The following is a 19,680-nucleotide window of genomic DNA, read 5'->3' on the forward strand; positions in this document are numbered from 1 at the left end:
TTTTTTTTTCTGTTACAGACTTAGGTATCCATTAATGTTTAACACCATCTATTTGTTTGTATAAAAATAAATGAAATCACATAAACCACTAAATTGTATAGCCACTTTTTAGCAAGTTACTGAAATACCTCATGTATTCGTTTTGAGCATGTCTACGCATCCAATTTAAGGAAAATTTAATTAGTTTACCAGATTGCGAGTAGTAAGCAGAAATCTATAACTACTGGAGTTTAATGAGATAACATTAAATTAGGAAATAAGGAAGCTTTGGTGGTAAAATTGTTGGAAAAATGAAAAACAGTAAATTTTTCTTAATATCTCAATCAATATTTATTTACTGGTTGCCAAGATACCTTCCAGAAGTAAATCGAATTTGAAGTGGTCGTTTTAGTTTATGTAACAATGCCTCCGAATTTGGATTCGCAGTTATCAGACGAGGAAGTTCCTAGACGCAATGACAACGTTACGATTATTTTAAGATCAATTTCGGACCATAGTCTTTCTTCTTTATCGGATATTTATGGTAGTGAGGATTCTTTTATTGACACTACTAATGTCGATGTTGGTTTAGAAGAATCTCTGCATCCTCCATTGGAGCAAAGTTTAAGAGATTTATTGGTAAGTACTGGTTTAATTTAAAATAAATGTTACTGAACATGGAATATAATTTTCGTGATTTATATAATATAATTTCTATTTTAGGTTCAAGTGACTAACACAGAAGACCTAACAACAGTTACCCAACTAAAGCTCCGAGTAATTTCCCGTGAAACAACTCTTCAATATTTAAGTTTCTATACACCGGCTCTAAGGGAGCTCACTCTTGATGGAAGTGTTGTTTCATCATTGAGAGATCTTGGATTCGGTTTGAAAAATTTAAAAATTCTAAAGGTGAATAGATGTGGTTTGACTTGTATAGACGGCGTTTTTGGATTTGAACATTTGGAAGAACTTTACATCGCTAATAACGAAATTAATACCCTTTCACCGTGTGCATTTTTGAACAAAGTTCGAGTTTTGGATGTGCGAAGGTAGTTTTCAATATTTAGTTTATAAATCACAAAATAAGTATAATATTAATGGATTATTTCTTTATTATTTAGAACAACATATTACAACCATCTTGTCTTGCTTGCAATTATTATAGTCGTTGACTTTGACGTAAGTCATAAGTACACTGTAGCCAACCTATACTATTGTACCAACCTATACTTAACACTCCTCCTCGATTTGAACTTCAATACATTACATAGGAGGAAAAATTGCTTAAATCTAAACAATAAAAAATATTCTTATAATAATTTTACATCAGTTAAGAAACGCTTGACAAAGACCTTAGATGGCAAAATTTTTCTTTTGAAAAAGGCTTTGTCAATATATCTGCAAGATTATTTTCAAACCAAATATAATCAATACATATCAATCGTTTTGAAACTAAATTTTTTATATAATGCTCTTTAATGTCAATGTGCTTGGCAAGTTTAGAATTTTCAAAAGACTGACATATTGCTATTGTACTCAAATTATCAATTAAAAGTTTTGATTTACCCTGTACAGTAAAATAAGATGAAATACCTTTTAAGTAAATCACTTCTTGAGCTGAGGTAGCCGCAGCTATGTATTCAGCGTCTGCAGTTGAAAGAGCAACACAGTTTTGTTTCTGGGACAATCATGGAACTGGATTGCCACAATAAAATACAATACAACCTGTAATACTTTTTCTATCAATTTTACTTGATGCCCAATCTAAATCTGAACAACAAACAAGTTCCCACGGTTCCTTTTTATATGTCAATGAAAAATTTTGTGTCTCTTTCAAATATCGCAGTACTCTTTTTCATGCTTTCCAAGTTTGTTGTGTTGGTTTATCGAGTACTCTACTGAGATATGAAACAGCAAACATAATATCAGGTCAAGATGTAGTTGCTATATACATAAGACTACCCATAAGTTTCCTATAAGGAACATCAATTACCTCTAGAGTGTTATCTATCTAAAAATTTGTTTCCATTGGTGATGCTACACCTTTACAATCACTCATACCAAATGAACTCAGTATTTTTGATATCATTTTGGGCTGCCCTAATGTGATATTACCACTTTCTCTTAATATTGTGATTCCTACAAAGTTCTTCACTTCACCCAAGTCCTTGGCACAAAAATTGTTTTTCAAAACATCTATTGTTTCTTTTATTTTTTTGTTTATGTCCTTTTAATATTATATCGTCCACATAAACAATCATAAATATGTCTTCTCCTATATATAGACAAAAATCATGTTTAGATCTAATAAATCCATTCTCTGTTACAACTTTACTAAAAGTCTGATTCCAGCATTTTGGTGATTCTTTTAAACCATATAGCGCTCTATTTAATTTTAAAACTTTCCTTTAAGAGAAGTTTTATTTTATTTAATTTTCCTAAAACTTTAAGAAAGCTGCGGGCACATCAAGTTGATAAATTTTCCAATCTCTTTGCAGCGCATGAGACACCATCATTCTCACTGTGCTCATTCTTGCCACAGGTGCATAGATTGGTTTTAGTGGATTCTCCTCCTGTACTTGAAAACCCTTTACAACCAACTTTGCTTTATGTGTTCCATCATCTTTAATTTTAAAAACTCATCTTGTATCTATATTCTTTTTGTTATCAAGTAAACTAACTGGTGTCCATGTGTTTAGATTTTCCAATGAATCCAGTTCTTGATTAATTGCATTATTCCACTCTCCATTTTTCTGCGCTTCTTCAAACGTCTATGGTTCAGCATTCAATGATAGTAAGCAATCAGCTGAATATAACTGGTATTCGTTAAAATGTTCTGGTAATTTTACTTCTCTTCCTCTTCTGGTACATATAGGATCCCCTTCATTACTTGCTATTTCATTTCTAATTAATTCTTCGTTTTCAGCTAAACTTTCATTTTTGTTGCTTCCATCTTCAGTACCTTCAGAATTTCCTTAATTTTTTGTCCAAACTGTTTGATGTTTGCTGTTATCGTAAACATCATCAGTTACACTATCTTTATATTTAACTTGTTTTTCATCAAAAATAACATCTGTAGACGTAATTATTTTGTGATTTTTGCAATCCCACAATCCATATCCTGAATTAGAAGAGCTTACCATTTTTGTTGTTGTTCTAATGTCAAATTTATTCGGCTTTGGAAGAATTACACTCCGTAATTTAGAACCAAAAACTCTAAGATGATTAATATTATTCTCACCATACCATATCTGAGATGGTATTTTACCACCATTAGCTATTGTAGGACTCCTGCTCAATTCATAAGCTGAACATCTCATTGCTTCACCCCATAAATGTTTAGCAAGTTAGTTTCTGCTAGTTTGACTCTAACTTTATTTATCAATATATGATTCATTCTTTCAGATGTACCATTTTGCTGCGGTGTGTATGGTTGAGTATACTGCAACTCAATACCCATTTGTCTACAAATATTTTTAAATTTATATGATGAGAATTCACCCCTCATTATCTAGTCTGATACTCTTAGTTTTAACATTAGGTTTTTTTTGAACCTATTCTCTATCTTTCCATTGTTTTATATAGGTCTCCCCCAGTTCTCTCCATCGTTCCCTATCTTGAGCTGTTCTCTGCCATGTGGGACCTCCTTGCTTCCTGATGTCATCTTTCCACCTCATCTGTGGTCTGCCTCTTGATCTCTTTGCATTGTATGGACGCCACTTTCCGATAGCATTGTTCCATCGTCTGTCTTGGAGACGTTCATTGTGTCCAGCCCATTTATATTTCAGTTTTGCTGCTTGTTCTATCGCGTCTACTGTCTTTGTTCTGGTTCTGATCCACTGGTTACGTTTTCTATCTTTAAGTGATATACCCAACATTTGTCTCTCCATCGCTCTTTGTGCCTTCCTTATCCTATCCAAATTGGCCTGTGTCTGTGCTCCGTAGGTGAGCACCGGTATTATACAGGAGTTATATACCTTGCTTCGTAAGTATAGAGGGATTGTTTGATTTTTTAGAACGTAAGAAAGTTTGCCGAACGCTGCCCATCCCATTCTTACTCGTCTCGATATTTCGGCTGTTTGATTTTCTCTGTTAGCTCTGATTGCTTGTCCTAGATAGATATACTCATTTACCTGTTCTATTTTTTCTGTTTGTATTTTTATTGCCTTTTGGCCTTTCGTGTTTGTCATTACTTTTGTTTTGTTGAAGTTAATTTTTAGGCCTTTTTGCAGTGATTTTTCATGAAGTTCATTCAGCATTTCAGCATTATGTTTAGTTTTAATTAATTTTATAAAATCAAGAACATTATTTTCAGCTTCATACTCTTCATTAAGGGTTAAAAGAAGATTAACTACTTTGATTTATCTATCTTACTACCTACACCTTCCAGTTCTCGTATAATTTTGTCAAAATTCATAAAATGGTCTTCCAGTTTTTGATCTCTTTTACACTTTTACACTTCAAGTCAATAGCTTCTTTTTTAACGCAAGCTTGGTAAATATACTTTTTCTTTTAAATACGTCTTCAAGTGCTTTCATCTTTTCTTTGGCGGTTTTTGCATCTTTTATAATGTCCAAATGTTTATCTGCCACACATTGAACTATAATGGATTTTGCCTTTGAATCGTCATCTGCAAAATTTTCTCTCTATGTTGGGTCTAAACTTTCAATCACTGGTAATACTTTCTTTTCATTTAATAGGATCTTGACACGAAACTTCCAACTATTAAACTATTGAATTTCTCTTCAGCGAGAATAGGAAATTGTTGATCCGTAAACATCTTCCAAGGTAATCACGTTTTCTTGATTTATACTTTACTTATTTGTCAAGGAGTCAGCTGGACTGATAACCTTTTCAATATTTAGTTTATAACTGACAAAATAAGTATATTATTAATGGATTATTTCTTTATTATTTAGAACAACATATTACAACCATCTTATCTTGCTTACAATTATTAAAGTCGTTCACTTTTACGTAAGTCATAAGTAAAGTTTGTTTAGCAGAAAAAACTTCAATTAGTGCGGTCGTAAATATTATTAAATTCATCTGACTTGGCCTATTGTTAATAGGCCTGACTAATTGAAGTCAACCATTTACTGCTAAACAAACTTTACACTGTAGCCAACCTACACCATTGTACCAACCTATACTTATCCAATTTGGTGTACCCAAATTCGCCCAAGTACAATTTTAGAACGAGACTGTATTTGATTGTCTTCTTCCGATACACAATACAATTTTTTTTGATGTTTTTTAGCAACTTTACTCACTAAGAACTTGGTACTCTGTTCACACAAAAACATAAGAAGAAAAGCCAAATTATATTTATGTTATACTCAAAATTATAGTAATATTATTAACGGAATTAAATCAGAAATATTTTTTATAAAAAATCAATCTATAGAGCAAGAGCAGAAACCATTAAGAATATAAAACATTGTAGACTAGTCGGGATCTGTAGAAATTCAGACCATAATGGACATTTTCCATAGGAAGCTATTTTTTTGCTGGAATCCCTTCAGGATGTGCCCCATATCGATAATTACGATATGCGCCAGTCGCAAACCCTGTGCTTAATTTTTTATTTAACAAAATCTGAAAACAATTGAAAATTTCTCATTTTTTTGCTCCTATTTTCGTTTATAATTTGGAAAATATTGATCCTAGAGAAAAAATTATACGAAGTTAAAAGTTTCGTTATTCAATTTTACACAATATTTCGTTAGCTGGAAATTGAAAATTTAATGTTTATTGTTGAAAAAATAGCAATAATTGGAAAAAAAGTACAAAAAAATGAAGTTAATCCTTTAAATGTTTTCGACTTTCTGAGCTTGACCTACAAGCTCCATATTCCGCCTAGAAAAACTTTTTAATATGTTTAAAACGTGTGCTAAATTTTGTTAAGATCGGTCGGATAGGTTTTGCATAATAATTTTGCAATCCAGCCTACTGGAAAAAAATCGTAAATTTTTAAATTTATAGTAGGCTCTAAATAAGGCTCTCAGATAGTTGCATATTTTTTTACATATAAAGGAAGGCTCAAACTTTTAAACACTTTTTGTAAAATTCAAATCGGTTCACTAGGGGAGCCTAGAAATTTTTTTAAAGTTTTAAACATTTTTTAGGCTTATAAACAAATTGAATAACTTTACGAGCTTTAAACATATCAATTTCAAAATTTTTACACTTAAAAAACATTAAAAGATGCTTCTTTAAAAAAAAGATACATTCGGCTTACTGGTTGCCGAGATATTCCACCACCTGGTCCCCCACCACCACCTCTCATGCATTCCGAGCGACATTTTACGCGAAAACGGTTTTTTTATTTGTCTTTTTTATGGATGTTGCCATGAAGCGCATAACGTAAAACTTTTCATATAAAAAGTACTTGACAAGACGAGGGTATTTGTTTAAAAACGAGCCCTCTATCATTTATGGTTACACGGCAAATGTATGCCAACTTTGAGCTTCAATATCTCGGCAACTAGTAAGCCGAATGTATCTATTTTTTAAAGAAGCGTCTTTTAATGTTCTTTAAGTGTATAAATTTTGAAATTGATATGTTTAAAGCTCGTAAAGTTATTCAATTTGTTTATAAGCCTAATACATATATATAAAAAATGTTTAAAACTTTAAAAAATTCTCTAGGCTCTCCTAGTGAATCGATTTGAATTTTACAAAAAGCGTTTGAAAGTTTGAGCCTTCCTTTATATGTAAAAAAATATGCAACTATCTGAGAGCCTTATTTAGGGCCTACTATAAATTTGAAAATTTGCGATTTTTTTCCAGTAGGCTGGGTTGCAAAATTATTATGCAAAACCTATTTGACCGATTAATAAAATTAAGCACACGTTTTAAACATATTAAAAGGTTTTTCTAGGCGGAATATGGAGCGTGTAAGTCAAGTTTAGAAAGTCGAAAACAGTTAGAGGATTAACTTCATTTTTTTGTACTTTTTTTCCAATTATTGCTATTTTTTCAAAAATAAACATTAAATTTTCAATTTCTAGCTAACGAAATATTGTGTAAAATTGAATAACGAAACTTTTAACTTCGTATAATTTTTTCTCTAGGATCAATATTTTCCGAATTATAAACAAAAATAGGAACAAAAAAAATGAGAAATTTTCAATTGTTTTCAGATTTTGTTAAATAAAAAATTTAGCACAGGGTTTTCGACTGGCGCATATCGTGATTATCAATATTGGGCACATCCTGAAGGGATTCCAGCAAAAAAATAGCTTCCTATGAAAAATGTCCAATCCAAAACAGATCCTAGACTATTGGTATAGCTGTGACATTCTTTATGTGATTGATTAATTGCAGTGTTTCTTTAATTGTTCTTCGGTGAATTAGCAATTTATTGATAAAATACGTTCTTTTAGAAATATGATATCTCTAGATGAGATCGATTTCCTTAAATTTTGCGAAAATATCGAAGAACTATATATCGAGGGAAACCCTGGAATCACGTTGAGCCTTGGACTCAGACAAATTGTCCAGCACAGATTGCCCGGTATTAAAATTTTGGATGGTCTTATTATAACTCCTGCAGGTACGTTCACAATTTAACAGTATAGTACTGTAAGTAGCCAGTAAGCTCCACGATCATAACAACGATAGTTATATCTTTCAGAATTAAAATATATATATAATTCAATTAAAAATTAGTTGAAATTTTTTCAGTAACAATGAGAAATAACAATGGAGAGAATTATCAAAATTCTATCGGCAATGAGGTAAAGTTATGATGTCTTTTTATTTAATAATTTTGTTTTCCACAATCTATCAATAACATATTGTTAAATAAACAATTTTTCAGGTAGTTGCAAATGAAGATGATAGATCCAACTTTAGTATAGATTTTCCACCAAGAGTATTTTTCCAGCGCTTTTTCAACAATTAAAAAATACTAATCGTCTTATTAGTAAAGAATAAATTTGTTAAATAGCTAAATAAAATAAACTAAATAGCTATATAGTTGCTTAATATAGTAGAGGGACAAATTATTAAGAGAATCGAAGAGTATCATTCGACAGCGCAAAAAAATGCAATAAGAACCTTTCGTAGAAGCATAAATCCATCACAAGTATAATTGCTTATAGAGAAAAAGAAGAAGAATATAGTAAAATAAAACAATTTTGTAATTATAAATTATCTGTTAAATTGTGTTCAAATATAACTTTATTTTAAGAATTATTAAGTATTTATTACAAGGGCTGATCCCTTTGCTCCTCCGTGGGGAGTTGACTGTCTCCCATCGAACGCTTCCCCAGGTGATGGATAGGGGAACGCCCTAGTCGGTCATAGGACCGGTGGGTAGTTGGGAAATAAAAATACCAACTACGAACCAAAACAGAGTAAGATATGGCAACCCTAACAGAAGAGTCCCTGGTCCTCCAAGTTGGAGGTTGGTCTAGAGGCTGACAACCTTTTCCTGTAAAAAACATATGTTACGGGACCTCAGGAACTATTAGCTGAACGGAACTCACGAGGACGACTCTGCAAACGAGAAATGGGACTGAGATTAGCAACATGGAATACCCGAACTCTGTACCGAACTGGACCTGCACTTACATCTTTACTAAACATAGTGAAATGCGGTGGACGAGAACTGACACTCTTGACAAGATAACCCATTCCATATATTATATCTGCAATGAAAGCCAACACATAGATGGGGTGGAATTTACTGTAAACCGAAGAACAAAAGGCCTAATTATTGGCACAAAAGGAATAAAAGGCGCAAACATAGACTCAGATCATTGTCTAGTGATCTCAACATTGAGAGCTAGAATTTCAAACACCAGTAAAGAAAATAAAATGTATACAAAAAAAAGAATGTGCAAAAGCTGAGAGATGCGACAATTGCAAAACGGTACTCTGAAAAAATCATTAACAGGCTAAGGAATCAAAATATAAATGAAGAAGGCCACAGAGATATAGACTCCTACTGGACTAGAATAAAGGAAGACATTGAAGCAGCAGCGAAAGATGAAATAGGAACAGAAATGTGTGCTTACCCGACGAACTAGAAAAACTGTAGAGAATTACCAAACAAAGAGAAGAGAAAAAAAGAGGATACACAAAAGAAAAAAAAAATCGGTTGCCTGTAAAGTCGGTTTTACGGGCGAAGATTTTACCTGACAACGTCTTTTTCTCGGTAGAATATTTATTGATATGAATATTATTAAATTGCACAATAGGAACAAGGAATTGAATGAAAATAAGAATTGCATTACCGATTTATTAGGTATTTTATATATTATTTATATTTTATATATTATATTTTTATATATTATTTTATATATTATTTATTTTATATTATATTATTGATCTTATTATTTTCTACAAAATTTATTTGAAAATTTTTTCGATATATCAATTAGTTGCGGAGATATCGATCATTGAAGTTATTGTTTGCTACCAGTATTTTATATATTTATTTTTTTCAGTTATAAAAAATTACTATTTCCAATTGTGTCTACCAAGTATGGTCACATGTATTTGCCTACATATTAAATAATAATAAGTACAGATAATGTTATGTGACGTTCACTTCTGATTATATATATTTTAATATTTTTAATTTTAAAGAATCAATTTGAAAATCAAAACACTTATTCAGATCGAAGGTTCAAATGTTTGCTAAATAAATTTGAAATTAATTAAAATTTGTAAATGTAAATGGTAAAGTTGAAAATTAAAACATTTACTAAAATTGGAATTTGAAATTCTTGCTAAACACAGTTAAATTCTAACTCCGCGCGTGGTGATTGGTCGGTTTAGTTCGTTTGTTTGGTCGCCCTGTTTTGACAGGTTAGAAGTTATAATTTGTTATTTTAAATGTTTGACTAGCAATACGCGCTGTTTCTTCTCAATCGACTGAATTACGATTGATTGCAGAGTGATTTAAACTAATAATTTACTTAACACTATCAACATTTGTCAATAGTATGACATAACCTATAAACTCAGTTTCTCAACTTTTGTGTCAATCTAACAATTAATCAATCAATCATAGTTTACGATAATGAAATATTAGTGTACAATTATTTACCTTTATTGTTGTAGTTGTTGTAAATGACGAATCTAAGCACTCCACATTTTCACTACAGACACAGCTGACGATACTTTCAACGATTTTCAACTTTAGCGATTCAACGCGCTTAATTCTCTAGTGCCGCGCGCAGCGGACCGATCATGTTTGAGTGGGAGAGAGACGCAAGGCATTCGCAGGTCCGGCGGGCCTCTCTCTCGTTTGGCGACTCACTGTAACGGACGTGAGCGGGCGTTACACTTTTTCTTAAATGACTCCGAGCCACAACCTAATTTAAGACGTTGTCACGTCAAAAACGAAACCACCTAAATACGGATCTTAAATATATAGAAAATCTTAACAGAGAAAGAATTCAGAGCATTCTATAGGGAAGTTAACATCAACAGAAAAGAATTCAGGGCAGCCATAAGAGAATACAGAAGTCAGAATGGCGACCTATTAACAACAAAGAAAGATGTATTGAATAGATGAGTGGAATACTTTAATCAGGCCTTTAATATGGAGGAAGAAGAAGAAAACCTGGAAGACGAAAGATGTGAGGTAAGGGTAGCAGACGAGAAGAAAGAGGAACCAACAACGGTTCTTGAAGATGCAGTTAAAAACTAGCCAGAAACAAATCAACCGGAATAGATAATCTCCCGCTGAACTATATAAAGAAGGTGGTCATGATACCACTATGGCATTACAGCAACTTATAAAAGAAATATGGACACAGAAATCCCTCCCCAATGATTGGAATATTGGAATACTTTGCACCATACACAAAAATGATTCAAAATAATAAAAACATGTTAGGAGTTTCGAAAGAAAAGTACTAAGGCCAATCTAACGAGCAATGAATGACAATGGAATGTGGAAAAGACGATACAACTTCGAACTTTATAGAATATACCAGGAACCTGATATCGTAAACATATTAAGATAGGACGTCTGAGATGGATAGGCCATGTAATGCGGATGGAACAAAATGACCCAGCTAGAAAAACGCTCCTTGATAGACCCATTGGTCAGAGAAGAAGAGGAAGACCCAGAACTAGGTATCTTGATAACATCGATGAAGACATGAGAAATTTGAGAATACGTGCTTGGCGAAAAAAAGGCGATGGATAGGGACGACTGGAGAGATATTCTTGAGGAGGCTAGGACCCACGCAGAGTTATAAAGTCAGAATGATGATAATGATCCCTTTGCTCCACCACTGACTCTCTGACTAAAAGATTAAAACATTTTTACCATCTATATTCTAGAATTTTTAACGCTTCTCGATAGAAAGGTTGTTCCACCAATACAAACCACTGATTTACCGCATGTCATCATTATTTGAAAAAAATTGTTTACCATGCAAGTTTTCTTCAAGTTTTGGACACAGGCTGTTATCGCTAGGAGCCAAATCTGGAGAATATGGTGGATACGTAACTTATTTGATGTGTGCTTGAGTTATTGCAGTTGTTGAAATAGCAAATATGTGAATTAGTGCATTATCTTGGTGTACCTAACAGATAAACACCTTTGCACAGCTGCCTTTTTATGGCGTTGTGTAATATTGGAATTAAATGGGCATCTGTAATTATGAGTCCCTTTTTCAAAAAACTACTAAATTTACGTTTTTGGAATCTCAAAATCCCCTAATGAAGATTGCAGATAAGGTTAAAACCTTGATTTTTTTGGTGGTCAGTGAACCTGGATATTTCCGCTTCTTTTTTTTTTTATTTTAGTACCTACATCATAGCGGTGGATCCAGGACTCATCGATTGTTATTACTCTCGCAAGGAAATTTTTTGTCGGACAAGAAACGAACAAGAAATTGGAAAACGAAAAATATATTGGGGAAAATCACTTGGAATGAGGGTAAGTCGTCATTACAGTTGAGTCCATGGTTCTTTACACATGCGTCATCATTTTTGACAGTAGGATTTTGATTGATAAGTGGAGCGGATGATATTTTCTTTATGCTTTCATGGAGACCTCTTATAAAGAAAATATCGTCTGCTCCACTCGTCATTCCTACTGTCAGAAATGTTCGCGCCAACCTCCGCGATAATCCCCACGCTGGCCCTCATCGACGGTATAAATAAACCGTCCTCTGTTATCAGTACTAGTAATGCAATGGTTAGTCATCAGTATAGTAGTGTCTGGAGGCTCGGGGACTGAGACCCAGGAAGCCCTTAAGAAGACATCGACAAACAACAAAATAACAAACTGGCGTCTGAAATAAAACATTTTGCTGAACCGGCATGAACCATAATAAATCTTTTTCCATGATAACCATCTGGTTTAGGTACAGTTCTGCTGTTATCATCCTGCCACGATATCATTTTATTTCCCCTAGAAAAAATTCACGTTTCATCTAAAAATACAACTTCTCGTCAATATGTAAATGTAGCAATAACTTCAAAACTATGGCATTTACGTATACATTATATATACGAAACATTACATGAAAAATAATCAGTATTTCTTAAGAACTTCAAGAAATTTACAGAGTGTTCCATTTGAAATAAGAAAGTTTTTTGGATTTCCAGAAAAACGGAAGATATGCCAACAATGTAAATACCACTAGAATTGAGGCTTTCCATACTTAAAACTCACACTGTATATTAGACTTTATAACTCTTTCTCAATACCAAATGAAGTATAGTAACAATTCGTAATTTTCGAAGTCGTGATGTAGTCTTGGAAAAACTACTTGGACTAGTATTTAATAACAACAATAATAAACAAACTAAAAGCTTCATTTCTGTATTTCTCTATTAGTTACATTAATTTACATAGGTACTTACGTTTATCTAATCATGTCAGCTAAATTTTTATTTATGTTCACAATTCGTTACATTTTCCTCTACGCTAAATTTATCATATTTTATTATTTCCTTAAAATTAGTGACTAGCTTTTGACCCATTTGGAATGCCTTTGTAGCAAATCCGCAAAAAAATTGAGTGTTTCAGGTTCCCACTTCACTTTCAACATATTTCTATAAATACTAAATACGTGGAAACAGCCCTAGAAAACTATCAAAGATAAATTTGTTAGTTCCGTATAGTTAGGTTCGCTTTTTACGTTTTTTTGCCTTCTTAACAGTCCTATTTTATTTTCAGTCTTGACACTACTGAGACGCAAAATTTACAGTGTTGCCACGCTTAACTGTTTATCAGTTCTTCCTAAGAAATTAATATGTTTCATGAAATTTTAAATATATGATCTTTTGAAACATTCATAGGAACATGGATCACTCAACAAATACATAAAAAATTAAAACAAACAATAAATTATATAACTAGTTAACATTAAATATACTTATGTACGTCTATCTACAAACCGTCAACAAAATGTATAATATTTTTTCTTACCGTACATCTATATTATTTTCCTTTGGTGGCTCTAGCTGCATGTATTATCGTATGTACATAAAAATAATGTTTTATGATACATTTCACGTATAGATATGCTTGAAAATAACGATTACATTTTTACAAAGAGTGGTGCTCAGATTAACGTTAAAGATTCTTGTCTGATCAAATAAAGAATTGCTTAAAATAACGACATTTAAGTACTTTCTTTCCTTACTTTGCTTATTACCATTAAGTTTCCATTGTATTACTTTACTATTTTTTAATCTTGTATTTTCTTCTTTTTCATTCCCATTAATAGCTAAAGTGCCTTTTCATTCTTCATCGCTGTCTCGTTCACTTTGTTCTTCTGTGATAACAATGGTCTGGTCACATCGTATCCAGAATGCGGTGCATTATAAACTGATGACCTAATAGTCGGGGAATCAAGCACCGGACAAGTATTTAACATTACGGAAACGGCTAGAATGCTCAAAGAAAAATTAAGGACTCAACAGAAGACGAAAAACTGATTACAAAAACCATTTTACCATTTGTAAAGAGTACAACAGAGAAAATAGAAATAGTGCTAAGAAAATACAAAGTAGAAACATTTATTCAATACCGACTGAAAAATCTCAACTATTTTACCGTTCACAAAAACAAAAATATCGTTAGAAAATCAAGAAGTATACCAGATTCCATATGGGGACTGTGAGAAATCATACATCGGGCAGATCAATCGAAGAATCCACGTTAGACGAGAAGAACATCGAAATGCTATCGAAAGGAGAGAAAAAACATCACCTCGTGAACAGCATGTTTCAAATGCAAGACACACAATACAACTAAACCAAACAGCGATGCTAGATATTGAAATTAAAAGAAAGTGTGAAATCAGAGAAATAACAAATTGAAAAAAATCCCAACAATTTAAACCAAAGAGATGATGCTCAAAGGCTTTCCATAATAAGCAAAACGCTGACGAGTAGAATACAAGCTACGTATAGGGCCTGTCACAAGAAGCGCTGACAAGAATCGTTCGAGAGAAGTGCGCCAAGATCAACTATTTAAGTAGTAATCGCTTCAAGCTGAAGACCCAACAACTGCTGGGGTTGGAAAGGAGAACCCTGCGTAAAGTAAACTAACTCTTTTTCAATTCTTTTTCAATTCTTTCTTTAAGCTTCTGGTAGATTTTAATTTTTTACTTCAAATACTCGGTATTGAAGATATGAATAAAAAAAAACGTTTGATGAGCACCACTGATATACAAGTTATAGAACAATATTTTTTACTAGAAAGTCTCTTGGATAAAAGAAAACTTTAGGAAAAATAGTGACATCTCTTTAAAAACTTTGCTTAAAAAGTAATTTTTTACACCATGCTATTTTTCGTTAGTATTTTTTATGCTGACGACAAATATTACTCTGTATAGTTCTGTATGTTTTTAGTGCCAGAAAAAAGGTCTCTAAAAGAGTAGAGTTCCATTTACAAATGATCCAAACTTTCAAAACTTTCAAACATTCCGTCTCGAACATATTTTGAAGTCATACATTTGCATAAAAAATATGCAAAGTCATAAAAAGTACTATTGTTTGAAATTTGTCATTTGTAATTTATAAAAGTTAAGTATAAAAACAGTTTTGAAGAAACTTGGGCAGTCTTTTTGTTTGAAATGTGTCGTTTGTCAGTTTTAAAAGAAAGTAAAATGTTCAAAAGACAAAAATATGCTTCCTAGGTTTGATAGTTTCACCGTTTTAAAGACATATATTCGCCATAGCAATTGCTACAAGAAACTTAAGCGGTATTTTTATTGCCCATGAGTCATTTGTCACTTCCAAATGAAATTCGAATGTTCAAAAGCCCAAAATATACTCCCTAAGTTTGATGAAGTTTTTCAATGAGCTTTTGTCTCATTCACTGTTAATCAAAACTGTTTCAAGGTCATATATTCGCTCTATCAATTGCCACAAGGAACTTGGGCGGTCTTTTTGTTTCAAATGTGTCTTTTATTACTTCTTAAAAAAAATCAAATATTCAAAAGCCAAAAACATGCTTTCTTCTTCTTCTTTAGGTGCCGTCTTCTTAACGAAGGTTGGCGATGACCTCTGCAAAGTCTTCCTTATTTTGGGCTTTCCTTATTAAACTTTAAAAGTCTAATCCTGTCTAATCTTTGTCGTCTACCCGGGCCGCGTCTGCCTTCTATTTTCCCTTCTATAATAAGCTGAAGGAAGTTATACCTGTCGTGTCTAAATATGTGTCCAGGATAAAACGTTTTACGCTTGGTTTGATACAGTTTCTCAATGAGCTTTTGTGTCATTCACCGTTGATCAAAAGTGTTTTAAAGTCATATATTTGCCATATCAATTGCCACACGGAACTTGAGCGGTCTTTTATTTCAAATGTGTCATTTGTCACTTCTAAAAGAAATACAAATGTTCAAACGACAAAAATATGCTCCCTTGGTTTTTTAAAGTTTCTTAATGAGCTTTTGACCATTCACCGTTGATCAAAACTGTTTGAAAGTCATATTGTTGCAATATAATCTATTACAAGGTACTTGGGCGGTCTTTTTGTTTTCAATTTATCATTTGTCACTTTCCAAAGAAATTCGAATGTTAAAAATTGACACAAGGAACTTGGGCGGTCATTTTGTTTCAAATATATCATTTGTCACTTCTAAAAGAAATTCAAATGTTCAAACGACAAATATATACCCTGTAGATTGGATATAGTTTCTAAATGAGTTTTTTTGTCATCCACCGTTGATCCAAATTGTTTTAAAGTCATATATTTAGCATATAAATTGCCACAACGAACTTGGGCGGTTTTTTTGTTCCAAATGTGTCATTTGTCACTTTAAAAAAAAATTCAAACGTTCAAAAGCCCAAAAATATCTTAACTACCAGGCATTGACCAATTCTATAGGCCAATCCTGATATCCACGTACCAACAACTCTAATACAGTAAAAATTTGTAAAAGTCAGCACAAAAAATGATCACGAAAAATAAGTGCCAACAATTATTCGTAACAGTGTATGTATATCTATATTGATCGTTTTACTGTGCGTCATAATACTGTTAAAAAGAAAACACCAATAAAAAAATAAATTCCTACAATATGTTTCCAATTATCACAACAAAATATTCTACGAATATTTTTATAATGATTTAATATTTTACTAATACATTTACTTCCTAAAGTCCTCTATATTTTACTTAATTCACAATCAAACATATTGCTACGATATTCTGATTACAAAAACTAATCTTTCCTTTATCACTTTTTTATGATCCACGACTTATTATCCATAGTTTACAATAGTTATACATCGCAATATACTTTATATTTTATATATAGATGAGTAACATGAATAATTTTTATCTTCTATCCTAGGAATAAGTACAGAATTTTATTATAAACGATTTACATTAAACATACAGTATTAATAAACAATTTTATTGATTTAAAATGCTCGATGCCTCAATATATAATTTTATTTTTATCTAAAACTTAACTGGAATGAAGGATATGTTTCAGAAATGCGGACTAAGAAAATGGATTGTAAAGGAAGACACAAAAAACATTTCCTCTGTTTAGAACTTTTCCAGTAACTAAAACAAGACTGAAATAAAAGTTGTCCACGTAAAAATCATGGCAAAATTATTGAGCAAAGTAAATAGTGTGGGTTTTAACTTTTTTGTTACTTGTTTCTCTGGTAACGGTTTCTGGATCATCCTATATTGTTCAATCACAAATTAATCCCTTAATTTGTAATCTCACATTATTCTTAACTTCTTAACCTTTAACAGTTTCACCGTGTATAATTGAAACATTGTGAAACATATCATTGAGTACTATTTTAATAATTAGAGTCTATTCAACTGCAAACCCGCAGACTTAATAAATTGCCGAATAATATATTTTTTAATTGAACTTCCTAAGTGCTGCAATAACGGCCTAGATTAAATTGTATTGTAAGGTCATAGTTCAAAGTTTGTTAGTATGATAAAAGCATATAATTTTTACTCCACACTTCAACCATTTATTTACCATCGTCGATCGAGAAGAATCGGACAAAGGGGCATTAGAAAACAATTCGATCCTTATATTTACATCGAATCTGTCCACTATATGGAATACCAACATATTTTTATGAACTTTCTTTGCTTCTATGAAAGTTTTCCTCCTCTTCAAGAATTATTGTTAAAGTCTGTTGTTTTGTTGCCTTCAGTCCTACTATTTAGTAATAGCTGACTAGTTATTTGGTATGGTGTAATCTTTGAGATATATGGAGGTGTTAAAACGATGCCGTTACTTTGTTCTTCTGTATAAGTATGCAATAAACAGATGTCTTAAATTTTTATATTTAACTGCTGCCCAGCTACTTTTCTTCATTTAAATAATCCACTTAGAATCATAGAATCTTTGAACTCTTTTCCTAGAAATAATATTAAAGGATTAGTTGATTTTCAAGATGAAACAAGTAACAGAAAAGATTATAACTGTTTTGATTTATTATAGTAGTCCCTTTTTAAGGGACCAGAAATATCCAAATTATGATGATTTAGGCAATTAGCGGCAATTACTAATTGTATATTAGAGGTACATCAGAAGGGAAATCTATAAATAAGAATATATAAAGAAGACATCCAGATTTTAAGTCAAATGATATTGTTACAGATGAGTATTGTCCAGAATTAATTTTAGATTCAATTCTAATATAGCTAATAGTAGTTTTCAGTTTTATATTTACGTTAAATCATCAGTAAAATCAAATATATTAAATATATTACAGTATATTACACATACATACCTTTAAAAATGTTTTTTTTCAAAAAATATAATAATTTGCTATCAAAACAAAAATTGTTACGTTACGCCAATGGTTTAATATTTTATTTAAGGTATACTTCGTTCAAATAGGCAGTACATCAATCTTTGATGAAGCTATTTTGCTTAGTTCCGCGAAATATTGTACATAAATTTGGATTTTTCAAATGTTGTTCTTGTATTCAACAGTACACAGCAAGTTACCTCAAACAGCAGCTTTTCTAAACTCAGTAAATTAATTTTAATCTTACAACTGATGTAATTACTCTAAACTTGTAGAAAATTAGAGTACCTATGCTACGATTGTTCTTGGAATATCTCTAATCGCTATCGGAACTAGATTCTTCGGCTACGGGGGCTGGTTGCGCTGGCTGGGCCGGTGGGGCCGGCGCTGGAGTAGTTTTCGAGACGTACGTCGCTGAAGCATAAGCGTTGGGCGAATCGCCCTCTGTGTGTTCGATTCCCACTCTGAAAACGAAATATGTTAAGTGGACGTAAATGATGTTTTTAAGACACAATGAAAACAGAAAAGTACAGATTCTTTTTATCGATTAATTTCATGTCACCCACGGCCTAGTTACAATAAAGACTCTGCAAGTCTCTCAATATGTTAATCATCTAAGGCGATTTCTGTCAAAATACAAACTGCAATACTGCAACTAAACACTGCCACTATCACAGATATCTTGGTGATAAATTAGACAAAACACTCTCATTCAAACAACATTGTCATGAACTGAAGAACAATGTACACCAAATGTGATGACAAACATTACCCACAAGCTAACAGTCTTAAGCTGAAAAGTCAAGCCACAATTAGTGCAAACATTGGTATTGGTATTGGTACTTTGCAATGAGACTATGAGAATTGGTACTAGCTTTACTGGTAAAACACATAGTAAAACCACATGTAAGAAGAAGAATGGTACCTGATATAGAGAGATATAAGCAAACAGGGACCTGAGGCACCCAAATTTTATTTACTTTACTTCACTGCTTCCCCTCATATCAAGACACAGCCTTAAAGGACTACATCACTTAATAGAACACTTCACGACAGAAACGCTGTGGAAAGAGGCAGTTTCAGACAATTATCATTTATCTACAGCCTAATGGTGACATCTAGACATGAGTTCTATTACTACCACATTTCATACCAATTGAATAACTCTCAACATATTCTTCTTCTTATGCCGTCCCCATTAACGGAGGTTGGCGGCCACATTTTTAAAAGCTTCTCTATCTTTTGCAACGTGGAATAATTCGTCTACAGTCATGTTTATCCAGTCTCGAATATTTCGCAGCCATGACTGCCTCTTTCTACCTATTCCCTTTTTGCTATCGACTCTACCCTGCATGATGACCTGCAGAAGACTATATTTATCATTTCTCAGTATGTGCCATATTGAAGGGAGGGATGTCAAGCTGAAGGATTAACAGAGTCAAGTGGGACTATGCTGTTAATAATCCTTGT

At 32.4% G+C, this 19,680-nt stretch overlaps 2 protein-coding genes across 4 annotated transcripts in view; one reads left to right on the forward strand and one right to left on the reverse strand.

The window, feature by feature from the left end:
* The first annotated feature begins 237 nt into the window (after window positions 1-237).
* Window positions 238-8,087, forward strand: LOC140450045 (leucine-rich repeat-containing protein 56-like). Of its 2 annotated transcripts, none has more exons than XM_072543468.1 (5): window positions 238-618; window positions 703-1,031; window positions 7,371-7,540; window positions 7,657-7,724; window positions 7,808-8,087. In XM_072543468.1, exons 1-5 carry the CDS (start codon window positions 403-405, stop codon window positions 7,889-7,891), a joined length of 867 nt encoding a protein of 288 aa, XP_072399569.1. In that variant the 5' UTR covers window positions 238-402; the 3' UTR covers window positions 7,892-8,087. The 2 variants fall into 2 exon arrangements, with proteins under 2 accessions (XP_072399569.1, XP_072399570.1); XM_072543469.1 differs by having other exon boundaries at window positions 7,672-7,724.
* A 4,681-nt stretch (window positions 8,088-12,768) lies between these two features.
* stnB (stoned B) overlaps window positions 12,769-19,680 on the reverse strand; it is a 29,388-nt gene continuing 22,476 nt past the window's right edge. For both annotated transcript variants that reach the window (XM_072545381.1, XM_072545380.1), the window contains exon 11: window positions 12,769-18,674. In XM_072545381.1, coding sequence (XP_072401482.1) covers window positions 18,527-18,674 — 148 coding nt within the window. In that variant the 3' untranslated portion in view covers window positions 12,769-18,526. The remainder of the gene's footprint in view (window positions 18,675-19,680) is intronic.

Source organism: Diabrotica undecimpunctata, chromosome 9 (genome assembly GCF_040954645.1).
Source record: "Diabrotica undecimpunctata isolate CICGRU chromosome 9, icDiaUnde3, whole genome shotgun sequence".
In the NCBI taxonomy this organism is placed as follows: domain Eukaryota; kingdom Metazoa; phylum Arthropoda; class Insecta; order Coleoptera; family Chrysomelidae; genus Diabrotica; species Diabrotica undecimpunctata.